General features: G+C 39.4%; 1 protein-coding gene across 3 annotated transcripts in view; it reads left to right on the top strand.

The window, feature by feature from the left end:
* Positions 1-18,120, top strand: part of LOC124619191 (glutathione synthetase-like) — a 151,344-nt gene that overhangs the window by 44,972 nt on the left and 88,252 nt on the right. Inside the window, exon 5 of one of the 3 annotated variants that reach the window (XM_047145408.1) lies at positions 12,877-13,052. The exons of the other annotated variants lie outside the window; for them this stretch is intronic. Within the exon in view, the coding sequence (XP_047001364.1) occupies positions 12,877-13,052 (176 nt within the window). The remainder of the gene's footprint in view (positions 1-12,876; positions 13,053-18,120) is intronic. 3 annotated transcript variants of the gene reach the window in all.

Raw genomic sequence — 18,120 nt, 5'->3', positions numbered from 1 at the left:
GAGGAAGAAGGGGTTGTTTGGTGAGATCAGTTGGGTCGGTTGCAGGTTTGATTCGTGCAGTATTTACTTTTTACACTCGGTCACACTGAAGATAGTGGCACTTGTGAGTGAGTGAGTGCATGAAGTGCATATTTGGTATTGGGTAGCTATCGGACACTGTTCGGGAGTTGAGAGCGTTTTAGTTCACACAGTGTGTGATGTTCTAATCTTTCTTTTGCACGAGTTTTATCAGTGATGCCCGTGAGCTGCCCAAAGCGTGGGCTGTCCCTGCATTCAACAGTTTTTCAAATGCTGCCTTCATGGCGCTCATGTTTGCTGGGTCTAGATGACGCACTTTGTGTCAAATTGGTGAGCCAGCAGTCTTTAGAATGCAGTGCACTGTGCCATTTTGGACTGTGCACAGCTGCATCTTGGACTGCGGGAAATTTGCTATGGAAGGGTGCCTTCTTGGACATGTTGCTTGGAGGGGCGGAGTGCGCCATACTAATCAGTGTTGCATGACGCCATCCAGGACGATTGACCACATGGGTGTCGGGAGTGCTGACAGTGTAGCGGGGTTGGGCGGGGTGAGAGTGGCTGCACTCACTCCCTCTATCCTTAGCTAGTGGCAGGGACATACAAGGTTCTGATACTGCTCACACACCAGTGCAAGAGCAGTGCGTGTGTTGTTTATGCACTATCAGTGTGTCGTATTTTCGGTGCAGATTGCATCCGAAGTTGGGCAGCTATGGGTTTTCTGCCATCTTCAGTTCCTTCTCTAAATCCTCGCACAAACGAAAAAATGGCTGACATCGAAATAAGTGTCCAAGGAATAGAAAAGCAACTGGAATCACTCAATAGAGGGAAGTCCACTGGACCTGACGGGATACCAATTCGATTCTACACAGAGTACGCGAAAGAATTTGCCCCCCTTCTAACAGCCGTGTACCGCAAGTCTCTAGAGGAACGGAGGGTTCCAAATGATTGGAAAAGAGCACAGGTAGTCCCAGTCTTCAAGAAGGGTCGTCGAGCAGATGCGCAAAACTATAGACCTATATCTGTGACGTCGATCTGTTGTAGAATTTTAGAACATGTTTTTTGCTCGAGTATCATGTCGTTTTTGGAAACCCAGAATCTACTATGTAGGAATCAACATGGATTCCGGAAACAGCGATCGTGTGAGACCCAACTGGCTTTATTTGTTCATGAGACCCAGAAAATATTAGATACAGGCTCCCAGGTAGATGCTATTTTTCTTGACTTCCGGAAGGTGTTCGATACAGTTCCGCACTGTCGCCTGATAAACAAAGTAAGAGCCTACGGAATATCAGACCAGCTGTGTGGCTGGATTGAAGAGTTTTTAGCAAACAGAACACAGCATATTGTTATCAATGGAGAGACGTCTACAGACGTTAAAGTAACCTCTGGCCTGCCACAGGGGAGTGTTATGGGACCATTGCTTTTCACAATATATATAAATGACCTAGTAGATAGTGTCAGAAGTTCCATGCGGCTTTTCGCGGATGATGCTGTAGTATACAGAGAAGTTGCAGCATTAGAAAATTGTACCGAAATGCAGGAAGATCTGCAGCGGATAGGCACTTGGTGCAGGAAGTGGCAACTATCCCTTAACATAGACAAATGTAATGTATTGCGAATACATAGAAAGAAGGATCCTTTATTGTATGATTATATGATAGCGGAACAAACACTGGTAGCAGTTACTTCTGTAAAATATCTGGGAGTATGCGTGCGGAACGATTTGAAGTGGAATGATCATATAAAATTAATTGTTGGTAAGGTGGGTACCAGGTTGAGATTCATTGGGAGAGTGCTTAGAAAATGTAGTCCATCAACAAAGGAGGTGGCTTACAAAACACTCGTTCGACCTATACTTGAGTATTGCTCATCAGTGTGGGATCCGTACCAGATCGGTTTGACGAAGGAGATAGAGAAGATCCAAAGAAGAGCGGCGCGTTTCGTCACAGGGTTATTTGGTAACCGTGATAGCGCTACGGAGATGTTTAATAAACTCAAGCGGCAGACTCTGCAAGAGAGGCGCTCTGCATCGCGGTGTAGCTTGCTCGCCAGGTTTCGAGAGGGTGCGTTTCTGGATGAGGTATCGAATATATTGCTTCCCCCTACTTATACCTCCCAAGGAGATCACGAATGTAAAATTAGAGAGATTAGAGCGCGCACGGAGGCTTTCAGACAGTCGTTCTTCCCGTGAACCATACGCGACTGGAACAGGAAAGGGAGGTAATGACAGTGGCACGCAAAGTGCCCTCCGCCACACACCGTTGGGTGGCTTGCGGGGTATAAATGTAGATGTAGATGTAGATCTTGACACACTGCTTGAATATGCTGGAGTACATTACTTTGTTGACCTCGGGCACAGTGTGGCATGGAGTTGTTCCACGGATAAAGATGTCATCGAGGTGAAGAGTCCCATGATGCGGTGGTTGGTGTCTTAGTGCACATTCTGTAGGTCAGGTGGGAGATGGTAATGTGGCAGAAATAGATCACCACTACGGGTTCCTTGACTTTGGTCATGTAAAAAATCGCTGTGAAGCAATGCTTTGCGGATGGATACAGGGTTCGCTCGGTAGTTCGATGAACTATACTCTGATTCATTAGCATTGTGGAGTTGCAGCACTGTCATAATGGTGAATGATGAAGTAGTTTCTTTCAGTATCATGCTGATGTCCCGACTTGCGTCCACTAGGTTTGTGACTGTAGTCTAGCCGCCTGAGGCTGGGGCAGTGAAGAGTGTGTTTCACATACTCCTGGCAGTTTATTGATTTGGTGTGGGTGGATGTATCTAATGCAATACGCATATGGAGTTTGGGAAGTCACAGAGCTGATGGTAGTTTCTTGTGACATCGCCAAACTGACAATGATATCAACAGAACAACAGCCTTGAAGTGGTGGCAGCACTTGACCCATTGTTGCTAGCTAGTGTTGCTAGCTAGTGCTTGTGTGTCAGTGGTTTGCCAGGTTTCCTTCTGAGGGCAGGCGGTATCTCGTGCTTGTGTGTTGTCACAGCAGGTTGTGGCGAGTCGGTGATCTCAGCGTTCAGCTGTGGCTGCTTGTTGTGTGGTGTGAAATTTCCTCTAGTGTTTGTTCATTGATGTTGTTGCTACATGGTAAACATCCTATCAGCCAGAACACCTCCCCCCCCCCCTTTTTTATATTTTTATCGCTATGCTTCATGGGTGATCATTGCCATTTCCATTTGTAAGTGCAGTGGCAGTTTCCCTATCCACAGCATCCATAGAATTGCATCTGACAAGAGTCTTGGATCATGTGTTGTCTGCGGCCAGTGCTAAAGCTGGAAGGGCATCTTGACAGCACATTGCTTCTTGTATATTGCTTGTTTTAACAGCTGTTCCGGTGTGTGTGACTGGCACTGCAGAAGGCTCAATTTTACCATATCATACTTGTTTTGAGTGGGCAGTGCGAGTTTTACATCACTGATGAGGTCATTTTGTTCTGCCAGATGGCAAATTAAATTCACAAATCGGGTGTCATCATTCAGAATGCCAAGGGTATTTAGGAGACAATCCACAGTTGCAAACCGATGGGCAGATTGTTGTATATGAAATGGCGAGAGGCCAGGTGGTGCACATCATGATGTGTGTATGGTAACAGCATAATTGAGGCTGAGTAACCTGCTTCACTTGTGGCACAGTTGTGAACCTGGTTGTGGAGACACATGCAAAGCAATTGTATGGCCAACCAATGTTCGCATGAAAATCATCACAGTTTGAAAGTAGTTCTGTTAGCCGCACTGGTTCCCACACTGGTGCAGTTGGAAGGAGTTAGTGGCTGAAGTCTAGCAGAAGATTTTTCAGCTGTTGCCATTGTTGAGAGGGCAGTTTGGGTTGGGCACAGTATGTAACCAAGAACCAGTAGCCATCGTGTACCCATATTTTACTACTGGTTGGTGACTGTCAGACTGATAGCCCTCAGGGGCTGGTGAGGAGGTATGTCCAACAAAGATGGCCACATGGTTAATGTGCATTAACTGAAACAAAATGAGCACTTCCTTGTCATGGTATGTCTTTGACACAGAGTCACCAAGATGGAAGATTTCCTTAACAGGTGTAAGGAAAGTTTCCAATAACGGAGACAAGACAGCTGTGAGCGAACAATACATTATTGCAATCTAACAGCACAAAAGTGTGACTGCCCTGTTGCATATCTCACAGCACACTGAAGTCTTTGTTTATTGTACAGGTATTCCTGTTGGGCATCCCTACTTTCACCGCCCAGCGATGCTTACACCTCTGAGTAGCACTTTCGATGTTTCTATCCTCACAAGTCCTTAATGACCTTGTCTTTACATTTGGTAGGAATCGTAATTGGAACAGCAAGTGTATCCTAGCCACATCAGTCAGTGCAGCATTGCTAATGGCTACAAGAGGAAAGGAGTGTGAAGGCCAACCTTAGTGTTGGCTGTTTATGCATTACAAACTTTGATGTTGGTAGTGTATGCACTTGGACATTGCTTTTTTCACCTGCTTGTAAGGTATATTTACTTTGCAGCCAATGTCAGTATTGGATAAGTCCAAGTCATAATGTGATTTAATGAATAGCTATTTTCACGCACGTTATTCCAGATTGCTGCCTGACTACAACATTATTAATTGTGTAAAGCTTAGAAATTCACAAAATATAATGTTGTCATTGTCTTGTGAGATTTACTTGATAAGATAAGTTCAAAGTGTAAGAAGTGTCTTCTGATTTTTCTCTTCTCCACACACTACAGTCAACATAATCCCCAAGTTATGAATAGTATTAGTTGTTGACACAATCTTTCACAAACCATTCGTCTGCATAGACTTCCAAGGTTTGCTTATGTGACAACTTGGGAGCCTTTCTTTTTCTCCCTTCTGAACTCTTTCTTTTTATCTTAAATTGTCCATATGTATTGTACTTCTTTGTATCTGGTTCACTTTATTCTTCATTGAATGATAAGTCTTCTTTTGCCTCCCAATCTATTTTCAGTGCATCAACCCCTGTCCCTCCCCACCTCCATTTTCCGTTCTCTCAAATTTATTTTCCTTTGCACTCAGCTGCTTAAAATCCAGTTCTCATCTTTGACTTACCAACACCAAAAACTCAGTATTAATATTACTTTGGGGCTGCAAACTGAGATAGACCGGTGTTACATGTCAATCCATTTTTGTACCCTGTCTCTTTGCAGGTACATATGGTGACCCATACCTCTTCACATTTCTCTCTCTCTCTCTCTCTCTCTCTCTCTCTCTCTTTCTCTTTCTCTTTCTCTTTCTCTTTCTCTTTTTCCCGATCCTTTCCCTCCTAATCTACATAGATATACCTGTAACAGCGATAGTTACAGTTGTAAAAAATGTTATTGTGCTTTCTTGTATCATAAATTTCATGGCTTTGGCAGTTGAGTAGTATGGCTTGTGGTGGAGCACATGTATGTATGTAACACTGAGTAGATTGAGAAAAGGGAGTGTTAACTAAGAAATAGATGGTTGCAATATGTGAAATATAAAATTGGTAAATCACTGTTTTGATTAGCTGTAACTTTCTCGATCCTTTTCCTCACGTATTGCATATAATAATTTTTGGAAGTTGGGTCTGAAAACCTCTTATCACTGCTAGTTTATTACCTGTGAGTATTTTTTATATTAATTCTGAAATTGATACTCAAATTTGTTGGTACTATTGCACACTGTTTTTACTTTTAGACAGTTTTCTAATTGTTCGTGTCATTGTCACAATCTTAAGTTATATAGATTCATAGTGTGTTCACCATGCCATACAGTATGTAATAGTATTAAGAAATATTGACATTTTCAGAATAAATAATAAAAATAACCGTTAACAGTGCCAGGGTCATTCCATGTTAAATCAACACACCTATTTTACCTCACCATTTTAGATTTTTCTAAAGTTTAGTATGCTTATAGTGGGTGCTGAGACTAAGAAAAATTCCAAATTTCAATTTTTTTTATCTCAAACCATTCCTGAAATATGGCTATGTAAACGTTTCAAAAACCAGCCAAAAACGTGTGAATGGACTTTTTTAAAATTTCCCTAGGAGCTGCTCTAATTGAGCTAGAGAGCTGGGAAAGGTGTCATTTTGCATGCTCTTTCCAGAGATATACAACAAAACATAGCTTCTAATTAATAACCTTTTTCAAAATACTATTTAATATTTTGATTTAATGTTTTTTACAAAAAGTAAATAATTGAAAATTTTCAAAATATTTCCACAACTACTTCATACTGTTGTAAATCACATGGCAAAATATAAATGTGGGATAATAATGGGTTTATTGTTAAAAAAAATTATTCCGGACTCTTGTTTTTCACTAACAGCCGTGGTTTGACCACACTGACCTTTAACAAACAGGAATTTCATTAAAATATACTGAAAGTTAAGTAAAAAAAGTATTGGAAGTATCAAAACTAATCAGCATATTTTATAATTGATTGCTTATTTTAATTTCATACAGCTTAACTAACAGTATATTAACTGATAAAACAAAAAAGTTTGAGCATTTAACTACAAACTGAAATAAAGTATGAAAAAGTACAAGTATTTACATAATAGTTCTGGTCCATGATGTTTGGAATTAAACTATTAAAAAAATTAAATACATAATGCTTGTTTTTGAGTAACAGGTATCTATACATAGCTAAATTTAACACAATAGATACTAACAGTAATTTTGAAACAACTTTCTATCAAATATACATTAACACTAACCTGAGACAAAAATTAAGTTTTGAGTTGAAAGCAGTTTCCCAATAAATTGTCTGGGAACTTCACAGATTACATTTTAATAAAGCCGACTGGGTTTAGTTTACATCACTTTCATTAAGAATGTATGTTCTCCCTGTTGGAGCAAATGGATTTGCTTTTGTAAGAACATCCACTATTGACACCCACAGGACATCTCCATGTGCAGGATACGAGAATGACTTAGCTGGTCTACATGGATGAAGAAAAGTTATTTTCACTTCATCAAGTTCTTTGTTTTTTCTAAAATGTACCCAAGCCACCATTTTCTGCCATATACAGTGGTGACATAGCCTGATACATATTGTAACTTCAGTTTGTCTGGTGAGGTAATTACTTCCCTCTCCTAACTCTGCACATAACCTGAAAAGTATTTGACTGTTACTTTTGATGTTGTGTTGGGAATGAAAGAATGAAATTGCTGTGTTCCTTTGATTGTCAATGCCTCTCCAAGCTGGCTTTTTAATAATATTTCTGAAGCAGCATAGTCTTCTTGAGTGGAATACGCAAAATCAATGTTTGTGATATTATCTACTGCTCACTCACATAGATCTCGTGGGGTTTGGATCTGATTTTGGTATGGCCTTGGCAAACTTACTCGAGCTGCCAGTCTGTTAACTGAACCCCCTACTCCATCACAAGGCCCTTTCCCATGTGCTGTGGCTGAAAAGTGCCACTCAGCTTTTATGTTGAAGTCTTCCTCATGAAGGCAAAGGTTCAGGAAGTTTTTCTTATTTTTGTACTGAGCAGCAGAACAATCAGAATAATAGTACTGGTATACATGGAAGAAGCCTGGAGATACTGACAGATTTCAGGTAGATTATATAATGGTAAGACAGAGGTTTAGGAACCAGGTTTTAAATTGTAAGACATTTCCAGCGGCAGATGCGGACTCTGACCGCAATCTATTGGTTGTGAACTATAGATTAAAACTGAAGAAACTGAAAAAAGGTGGGAATTTAAGGAGATGGGATCTGGATAAACTGACTAAACCAGGGGTTGTACAGAGTTTCAGGGAGAGCATAAGGGAACAATTGACAGAAATGGGGGAAAGAAGTACAGTAGAAGAAGAATGGGTAGCTCTGAGGGATGAAATAGTGAAGGCAGCAGAGGATCAAGTAGGTAAAAAGACAAGGGCTAGTAGAAATCCTTGGGTAACTGAAGAAATATTGAATTTAATTGATGAAAGGAGAAAATGTAAAAATGCAATAAATGAAGCAGGCAAAAAGGAATACAAACGTCTCAAAAATGAGATCAACAGCAAGTGCAAAATGGCTAAGCAGAGATGGCTAGAGGACAAATGTAAGTATGTAGAGGCTTATCTCACTAGGGGTAAGATAGATACTGTCTACAGGAAAATTAAAGAGACCTTTGGAGAAAGGAGAACCACTTGCATGAATATCAAGAGCTCAGATGGAAACCTAGTTCTAAGCAAAGAAGGGAAGCAGAAAGGTGGAAGGAGCATATATAGGGTCTATACAAGGGCGATATTCCTGAGGGCAATATTATGGAAATGGAAGAGGATGTAGATGAAGATGAAATGGGAGATATGATACTGCATGAAGAGATTGACAGAGCACTGAAAGACCTGAGTCGAAACAAGGCCCCGGGAGTAGACATCATTCCATTAGAACTACTGATGGCCTTGGGAGAGCCAGTCCTGACAAAACTCTACCATCTGGTGAGCAAGATGTATGAGACAGGCGAAATACCCTCAGACTTCAAGAAGAATATAATAATTCCAATCCCAAAGAAAGCAGGTGTTGACAGATGTGAAAATTACCGAACTATCAGTTTAATAAGTCACGGATGCAAAATACTAATGCAAATTATTTACAGACGAATGGAAAAAGTAGTAGAAGCCGACCTTGGGGAAGATCAGTTTGGATTCGGTAGAAATGTTGGAACACGTGAGGCAATACTGACCCTACGACTTCTCTTAGAAGATAGATTAAGGAAAGGCAAACCTACATTTCTAGCATTTGTAGACTTAGAGAAAGCTTTTGAAAGTGTTGACTGGAATACTCTCCTTGAAATTCTGAAGGTGGCAGGGGTAAAATATAGGGAGTGAAAGGCTATTTACAATTTGTATAGAAACCAAATGGCAGTTATAGGAGTTGAGGGGCATGAAAGGGAAGCAGTGGTTGGGAAGGGAGTGAGACAGGGTTGTAGCCTCTCCCCGATGTTATTCAATCTGTATATTGAGCAAGCAGTGAAGGAAACAAAAGAAAAATTTGGAGTAGGTATTAAAATCCATGGAGAAGAAATAAAAACTTTGAGGTTCGCCGATGACATTGTAATTCTGTCAGAGACAGCAAAGGACTTGGAAGAGCAGTTGAACGGAATGGATAGTATCTCGAAGGGAGGATATAAGATGAACATCAACAAAAGCAAAACAAGGATAATGGAATGTAGTCGAATTAGGTCAGGTGATGCTGAGGGTATTAGATTAGGAAATGAGACACTTAAAGTAGTAAAGGAGTTTTGCTATTTGGGGAGCAAAATAACTGATGACGGTCGAAGTAGAGAGGATATAAAATGTAGACTGGCAATGGCAAGGAAAGTGTTTCTGAAGGAGAGAAATTTGTTAACCTGAGTATAGATTTAATTGTCAGGAAGTCGTTTCTGAAAGTATTTGCATAGAGTGTAGCCATGTATGGAAGTGAAACATGGACGATAAATAGTTTAGACAAGAAGACAATAGAAGCTTTTGGAATGTGGTGCTACAGAAGTATGCTGAAGATTAGATGGGCAGATCACATAACTAATGAGGAGGTATTGAATAGAATTGGGGAGAAGAGGAGTTTGTGGCACAACTTGACTAGAAGAAGGGATCGGTTGGTAGGACATGTGCTGAGGCTTCAAGGGATCACCAATTTAGTATTGGAGGGCAGCGGGGAGGGTAAAAATCGTAGAGGGAGACCAAGAGATGAATACACCAAGCAGATTCAGAAGGATGTAGGTTGCAGTAGGTACTGGGAGATGAAGAAGCTTGCACAGGATAGAGTAGCATGAAGAGCTGGATCAAACCAGTCTCAGGACTGAAGACCACATCATCAACAACAACAACAACAATAACAATATCTTTTTTTGAAGCTTTTGAAATTTATTTGTTCGATAAGAAATAAGCTTCTTTTGAAAGGCATAAACTGCAACTGTATTGTGCTGCGGGCAATTGGAAACAATGACAAAGCTCGGATGCTCAATTTTGTCTTCCTGTTTGTAATATATAACCAAAGGATGAATGGTAATCTGTTGACTTGTCCAGTGGCAACTCTAAGCTTCATCCTGTAGAACTATACTATAATTTTCCAAAAAATCACATATGACAACAATTTCAGATTCCATAGGGTTTTCTCTTGTGGAGTTGAGGAATGTTCTTTGTTGCTTGGCAATGAAGTCATGCTGAATCAAAGTAGACATCTTGCTACAAAATAAATCTATGAATTCTTCAGAAGTTTTCTGAACAATTTCCAGATTACAGCGGTCAACTGACATCCACTGTCGGAACTGAAATTGTTCAGTTAAGTTTTCATCAAAAGAGTCTTGTAAAATTTTACGTATGACAGTTTCTCCTGGACAATATTCACAGTTTCCCATGTTGCAATCAACTGTTGATGGGTTACAACGCATTTTTGCAATGCACTGCTTTATAATTGTTTAAGCTGCTGTTTGTTACTGTATTTAGTTTGGCATTACCTATCATTAATTGAATGTATTGGTGAGTTGTGCACACACAGTGTGTGTGCCACTCCAGCCGGCAAATACACAATGTTTCAGTCTGAACCCAGCAAATTTAGAGAAACCCATTTTTATGTTAGGAAACTTGTCTTCAAAATGTTTGTAAGCTTCTTTAAGGTTGCACAAAAAAGTCTTTTTGATATTTTTGTTTTACTTCCACTTGTTTCTGTAGTTGTCACACAATCTTTAATACATGGCATTGCCCGGCTAACTTCATCATTTTCATAAAAAGAATGTACAGTTTTGACAGTTTCTGTTGGTAAACACTTCCCTGGTTTTGGGTTTGGGCCTTCCATGAATCCTTTCTCTTTCAAAATTTTTTTGGACTGCCGAACAATGTAATTAGGAGCATTAAATTCTCTCATTATTTTCCTGACCCTCCACTTTTCAGGTATACTTGTAAGAATCATTAGTTTTTTTGCTCTACTTATAGAATTATTAAAGTTTGTTTTGAGATTTTGAAGGACAGATGTATCAGTATCTGAAGAAGTAGTTTCAGCAGCAACAAAAAGTTTAAGTGTCACTGGTGAGCTTTTTTTCACTTTTGATTTGGCGTAACACCTAGATGTTACTTTTTTCTTATCAATTGGGGACTCGCCTAGTTGTTGAAGTGATGTGTTAAGTGTTTTAACAACCACTGAAGTTGCAGTGAAGTCAGGGTCTTGGTCTGGGATGATTATCCCTGATCCAGAAGAATCTTCTTCAACACTTTTATCAATGATGGACTCTGGTGTGTTTTTCAATGTGGTTACATCTTTCCTACATTTATCACAAATCTTGCCATCACTAGGTATTTGTGAAAATAATTTGGGCATCCCTGCTGTGACATTTCTCAATTTTTTTCTGTCTGTAATAAAATTATTTGAATTCTTCAGTGGATTACAACACTGCACTTTTACAGCACTGCACTTTTTACTTGGTTCCATATTGCTACAAAAACCACTTATCTCCTTCAATTTATAGATTTACTTGTAAATGAACTATTAAATATACTAGATACAAACTGGTCAACACAGAGGTAACAATTGATTTGCTCTAAAACCCCAATGCACAATAACGCTGTAGGCACACTAAGCCATAGAAGGTGACAGTTTTATATCCTCTCAACAATGGCTCCAGTCACTGATTGATTGTACAGACATCAAGTGCTGTGCTTGTTTCAACTTGTTCACAGCATGCTGCATACATAGACAGGAATACAAGCAAGCTCAGCCTTCATACATGGCTAAAGTCTGTGCTAATGAAATGTGCAGTTTTGGGCCAGAAGTTTTTCACACCTTATTTAAATCTTAGCTGTAGGTCCCACACTCAACATTTCGTTTTGCCAGTAAATAGACTAATAGTTTAAACTGTAGGAAACTAAAGAAATAAGCATCAATTATAGAGAATATTGTTTAATTTTGTTTCAAGAAGGTGATATTTTGATATTTGTAGTACTTTTTTACTTACCTTTCAGTATATTTTAATGAAATTCGTGTTTGTTAAAGGTCAGTTTGGTCAAACTATGGCTGTTAGTGAAAAACAAGAGTCCGGAATAATTTTTTTAAACAATGAACCCATCATCATCCCACATTTATATTTTGCCATGTGATTTATATCAGTATGAAGTAGTTATAGAAATATTTTAAATTTTGAATTATGTACTTTTTGGAAAAAAATTAAATCAAAATATTAATTAGTATTTTGAAAAAACATCGTTAATTAGAAGCTATGTTTTGTTGTATATCACTGGAAAGAGCATGAAAAATGCTGTAAAATGACACCTTTACCAGCTCTCTAGCTCAATTAGGGAAGATCGTAGGGCACTTTAACAAAAGTCCATTCACACATTTTTGGCCACTTTTTGAGAAGTTTACATGACCATATTTCTGGTATGGTTTGAGGTAAAAAAATTGAAATTTGGTATTTTCCTTAGTTTCAGCATCCACTATAAGTATACCAACTTTCAGCAAAATCTAAGAGGGTGAGCTCAAATTTTTATTTAAAGTGTGTTGTTTGTCATGGAATGACCCGCCACAACTGTGGTAAAACATCTTAGAATAAACATAAGCAGAATTGTTTGTACATAAAGTGTACATCACCTTCTAAAAATTTAGTAAATTGTGGTGTGCTACTAAAAGATAATTCACATTTTAATTAAAAGTCCTGATACAGTACAAATAATGAAAGGAGCAAAGGTAACAACTCAATATTTAGTTGAGGCATTAAAAAGTCTACCTTTACACCTTCCATTATTTAAAATATAATCCAGATGGACTAATATCCATAATACGTAATTATAATGCAAAAATAGTTGTTACATATCCACAGCAAGTTTTCTGTGAAAAAGAATTGTAATTATAAATAGTGACCACAGTTCCCATTGTGGGGTGCAGCGATTGTCGCTGGGACTCCTCAGGTCTGACGTAATGCTGGAGAGTTGCTGCTGTCTGGACGAAGGCCATGGTGACGATATCAAATTGGCGCCTTATTGCTGCTGGAAACAGGTCGAAATCAACACCATCGCTTCTGGATTTGGCTGGCTGGGGCCTGCCTCTTCTCATATCCAAAGGTGTGATCCCAGAGGCGTGGCACAATGTTAAACGTATCGGTAGTAGTCGCAACATTTCTCTCGGCTGTGTGATTGGTAGATCTTTTGACTATCTGAAAGTTTAGTAGACACACTGTAGTTAATACAGGTTGATTGGTATAAAACTGAATCATTTTTGGTGGTATGAGTACTAAAAAAAGAAGATTCTACCATAATTTTTGTTTAATTGGACTTACAAAAGTTGTACCAACTCAGAAAGTACCCGCTTTTGTGTTGAGTGCAGCCATGAGATTGGGACTTCCTTGATGTGTGAAATGGTGTTCTGCTAGCTTTCATATACATAATTACTGGAGGTGTTCTGCATGCTTATTCGTCTGTTAACTGATATGTGCCTAATATGCTCATCTGGTACTACTATCTAGCATGGTAATTCACATTAATTTTCTGCCCTATCACCTTCACTCAATATTTTTATTGCATAGAAAAATTGAAAGTGCATGGTATGATGTTTTATACGAATCATCCTGTGATTCTTTATGTTTTAAATACAAAGACAGTGTGAAATACTACCAGTCATCTAACAGAAGTAGTTTTGTATTTGGTATAATTTTTTGCTGTAAAAAGTACAGTATTTATATATTGTAAGCATTGTATTTGTGAGAAATTTTGCTAGTTAGCAAGACTGTAATCTAGTGATATGAAATTGTGTATTATGCTCATCTGAGGGGAATATCAGATGACTGGAAGAGTACCGCATTGTCTCACTGCTACGCTGAATGTTGGTGTTGGGTCATTTTCTTATGCGTATGTCAATTAATTTGCTTTACTGTTTCCTGTGTTAGCTTATATCTGTTTATTGTGACTGAGTATTGCCTTAAAACCTCATCTCAAAACAATAACAATGGCATTTAGCAAAGACTCTTATTACAAACATGAATTAAGTGCTTGCTTATCACCAGTGTGATGTGTAGTGCAGATAGCAGACAGGCTGAAACATATAAAAGTTACAAATACTTCATTTAACAGCAATAGATGGGAGAAACATATCTGCTCTGCTGATTTGGGATACTACCAAAAGACAGAAATTTGAAATTCTATGTGGCATTAGTTTGTAAAGTGCAGTAGGTGCATTGATGGCATGAATGTTTCTGCATGTTGAAAGTTCAAGTTCTCACTTTACTTATCACTCAAGTTAACAGTGAAATTAAGTCATATACAAGTGCTTTGCCGAAAGTTTTTAGCAGCCCGTAAACCGTAAGGCGGAGGACAATGGGGCTGTTTTCATTCGAAAGAGCAATGTTTTTCGATCTTGGGACGTGCGCACGCAGCCCCTGGCTAGCAGTGATCCCCCCATAGCGCGGTAAGAAAGCACAGGCAGTGCTGAGTCAGAGACGGTGCAGGATAGAGCTGTCGCACCGCGACTTTCGCACCATGATGTTTTACGATTATAAAAAGGGTTTAAGTGGCAAAGAATGCCATTCTTCTTTGCTGCATGTTTTTGGCGTAGCTTCCCCTTTTAGGGCCACAGTTGGAAATTGGTTTCGCGAGTTTTCGAGGGGTCGGCAGTCAATTGAAGATGAACCTGTGCCCATTGGTTGCCACATTCCCTGACAGAAAGCCAAAAGGAGGTGAGAGTGGACTGGTGTCGTTTCATGCTCAAAAAATTCAATGGAGGGAAGTCCTAAGACACCTAAAATATTGTCACAGGTGATGAAACGTGGGTCTACCATTATGACCCTGAAACGAAGAGACAGTCTTCTGTGTGGTGCTTTCCAGGGTAGGAACCACCCACAAAAGTTCGACAAAGTCGGAGCTCTGTAAAAAAGATGGTGGCAACTTTTTTCACAAAGATCGGGCATCTCACCTCTGTGAGCTTTGGCACATGTCGTACAGTCAATGCTGAATGGTACGTGAACGATTGTCTTCCAAAAGTCATCACCACATGGAAGTCACAGCATCCAAAGTCCAAGAGTGGGCACCATCCACTGCATCACGACAATGCATCTGCGCACAGGGCTGCCAGAATGATGGACTTTCTGGAGAAGGAAAAAGTGCAAGTGTTACCCCCATCCCCCCTATTCGCCTGACCTGGCCCCCTGTGACTTCTTTCTGTTCCCGAAGACCAAGGAAAAACTTCGAGGGCAGCGGTTTTCATTAGATGAAGAGGCCATTGCAGCGTACAAGAGTGCACTAAGTGAAATCCGAAAAGAAGCTTGGGCTGACACATTATCTAAATGGTTTCAGAGAATGGAAAAATGTATACATGCTAATGGAGAGTATTTTGAAAAGTTGTAAACCTTTTTTTTTGCAAATAAATTTTTTTCACATGTTCTGCTAAAAACTTTCAGCATAGCCCTCGTACCCTGCCTAATAGAGATATGAAGCACCAGAAAGGGACAATGAAATGAAACTTAATGGGTTGAGAGGGTATGTGACGTTGTTGTAGGGAGTGCAAAATTGCACCAATTTTACAAAGAAATGGGCAGTACTTGCTAGCAAGATGTTGTAGTCTGTCTGGCTTGGATGCGTGCACTAATTTGGTGGGGAAGGGTGTCATAAAGCCATTCTACCCTCTCGTAATACAAGCTGGCCCACAACTGTTCTACCAGGTCATAGGTATCCTGGATATTGGCACAGGGACAGTTTTGACATTCGAGCTGGTCCAACACTTTCTATTGAGGAGAGACCTGGGGATCTTGCTGTCCACTGAAGCACCTAAGCATCACGCAGAAAGTTCATAGAGACATGGGCCGTGTGTCGACGAGCAGTGTCTTGGTGAAAAAGGATGCCCCAACACTGTCGTATGTGAGATAGCACTTGAGGACACAGGATGTGCAGGACATACCATTGTGCCATCAGAATTCCGTCAGTCAATACCATCTATGTCCTGAAGCCATACCTGATGCCTCCCCACATTGTCACACCAGGAGTAACACTGCTTTACCTCTTCAAAACATTGGAAGAATGAGACCTCCCACAAGGTCGCCACCGTATTTATCAGTCATGGTCATCTGGATTAGTGCAGAACCAGGATTCATCACTGAACACAATCTGACACCATTCATCAGCTGTCCATGCTTTCTGGTCCCAGCAGCACTCCAAGCACAGCTGTTTCTCTTGTGTTAACTGCAGCCTTTGTATGGGATGATAATTCCCATGTCCTGCTGCTGTTAGTCTCCAACCAATAGTGTGGGATGACACAGAATGTTGCAGGGAGTTCATTACTTGTTCTCAGATATGAAGAAGTTATGATGAGCTTGATGCACAATACAGTGTTGCTCCATTATCATGCTCAGAGGTGATTGGCCAGGACATGGACAACGATTATGCCTGCACTCACATTCCCATGCCATCAAACACTGAGTCACTGTCATATCCAAGTACCTCACAAATACAGACATTCCATAATTTGACCAGCCAACTACATGAATACCCAGAATGAGGCCCCTTTCAATCTCATTAGGTGCTGACATCACTGTTTCACTTGAGTATGCAGCATCTGTGTCCTTCAGTGATCACTCAGCATCTCACATGGTTGACACCCCTCATATACTCTACCGGTCCTGCTAACAACACTAAACATGAACAGCACTAAAATACTGTTGTGACCTTTCTGCCTGTCAGAGAATTGTGACTTTAATCATTTACATTTGTGACTTTGGTGGATGTGTGCACTAAGCTTCATTAACATCTGGCCATTTCTTCTGGGTGCTTCATTCTGTTGTCAGGCAAGATAGTTGAATATCTATCACCAGTGGTTATCTTGAAAACACAAGTTCATGGTGTACTTAAAATAACATTACAGTCAAAATGTTAACTGCAAATACTTCACAATATTCAGTGAGTAATTTTTTTAAGTAATTGTACAGGGCATATGTCACTGGCAAACAGACATGTTTTCTACCAAGAAATGTTTATGACCTCACAGTCTAAGTAAGGTAGCAATCGTGTATGCAATAACAGTATAAATTTCAGTCCTTGGATGGTGTAATTGACTGAAATGCTTTCACTTTTATTGTTTTCAAGTTGTGTGAACTATTATCATTGGAAGCATCTGTTCTGGCTTTGGCTCTTGGTTTTGGCCATTTACATCTTCCTCTTTGGACTTTGTTGGGTGCAAAAAAAAAAAAAAAAAAAAAAAAAAAAAAAAAAAAAAAAAAAAAAAAAAAAAAACTACCTCTTAGCCTTTTTTATTGCTGTTTCTGTGTGTCATTAGTTTCAAATCTTGTGAGTCAGTGTTCTGGTATATACAAAAACAGGACGTTTCCTTAACAAGAACTCGGTGCCAATAACTTTTGTGCTACAACTGTTGAAGTCTCTAAGAAAATGGGAAAAATGCTGGTGACAGCATTCCTGTAAATTATTATTTTATTTTAATTTACTTATACAGTTTTTAAAAATTGCACTATACTAAGTAGACATTTGCTGTAACTTTTGCATACATTTTTCTTTAATGTATGCATAAGTATTTAAAATATGAATAAGCTGTACCTACCTTGTTTGGACACTTCAGTTAACCACCCTGAAAAAGGATAGATGAGAAGAGAGTCAAGTGACTTTGGTAAACAACAGTGCCACACTTGATCCAACACCTAGGGGTAGATTTCATTGACATAATGCATTATTGCCAAGGATCCATCCTGTCCAAAAAATATTCCACTCCTTATTACCAAAGGCACATTCTGCAAATAAATTCGACAATTCAGTAGGTCCTACATTAAATACATACACTTTGATCTCATAAGTCACTTGTTTATAATAACTGTACTAATAAACTGATTAACAATTATAGTAGACCAAAGCAGTGTTGAAATTTTGAGCTATCAATGTGTGCAAGTTGCAACTGTTGTTATTTCTGCCACAGGTAAATTCACCAGTGACTGGAACTTGTGAAATAAATTTATCGTTGCCCATTCAAAATATTTTTAATGCTTGGCATATATCCTTCGTCAAGGTAGTCTGCATGCTTATGGATAGGAGTAAAAGCCCTGATCATGTAGTATGATGAGGCTAAGAAAGCCTTAAAGGTAATACAACCTCCAGTATGGTGCACATTCTTTGCAAATAACTCTTCAAAAACCGATCGCCA

Source organism: Schistocerca americana, chromosome 6 (genome assembly GCF_021461395.2).
Source record: "Schistocerca americana isolate TAMUIC-IGC-003095 chromosome 6, iqSchAmer2.1, whole genome shotgun sequence".
NCBI lineage: Eukaryota > Metazoa > Arthropoda > Insecta > Orthoptera > Acrididae > Schistocerca > Schistocerca americana.
This window is presented reverse-complemented; position numbering and strand designations above follow the sequence as displayed.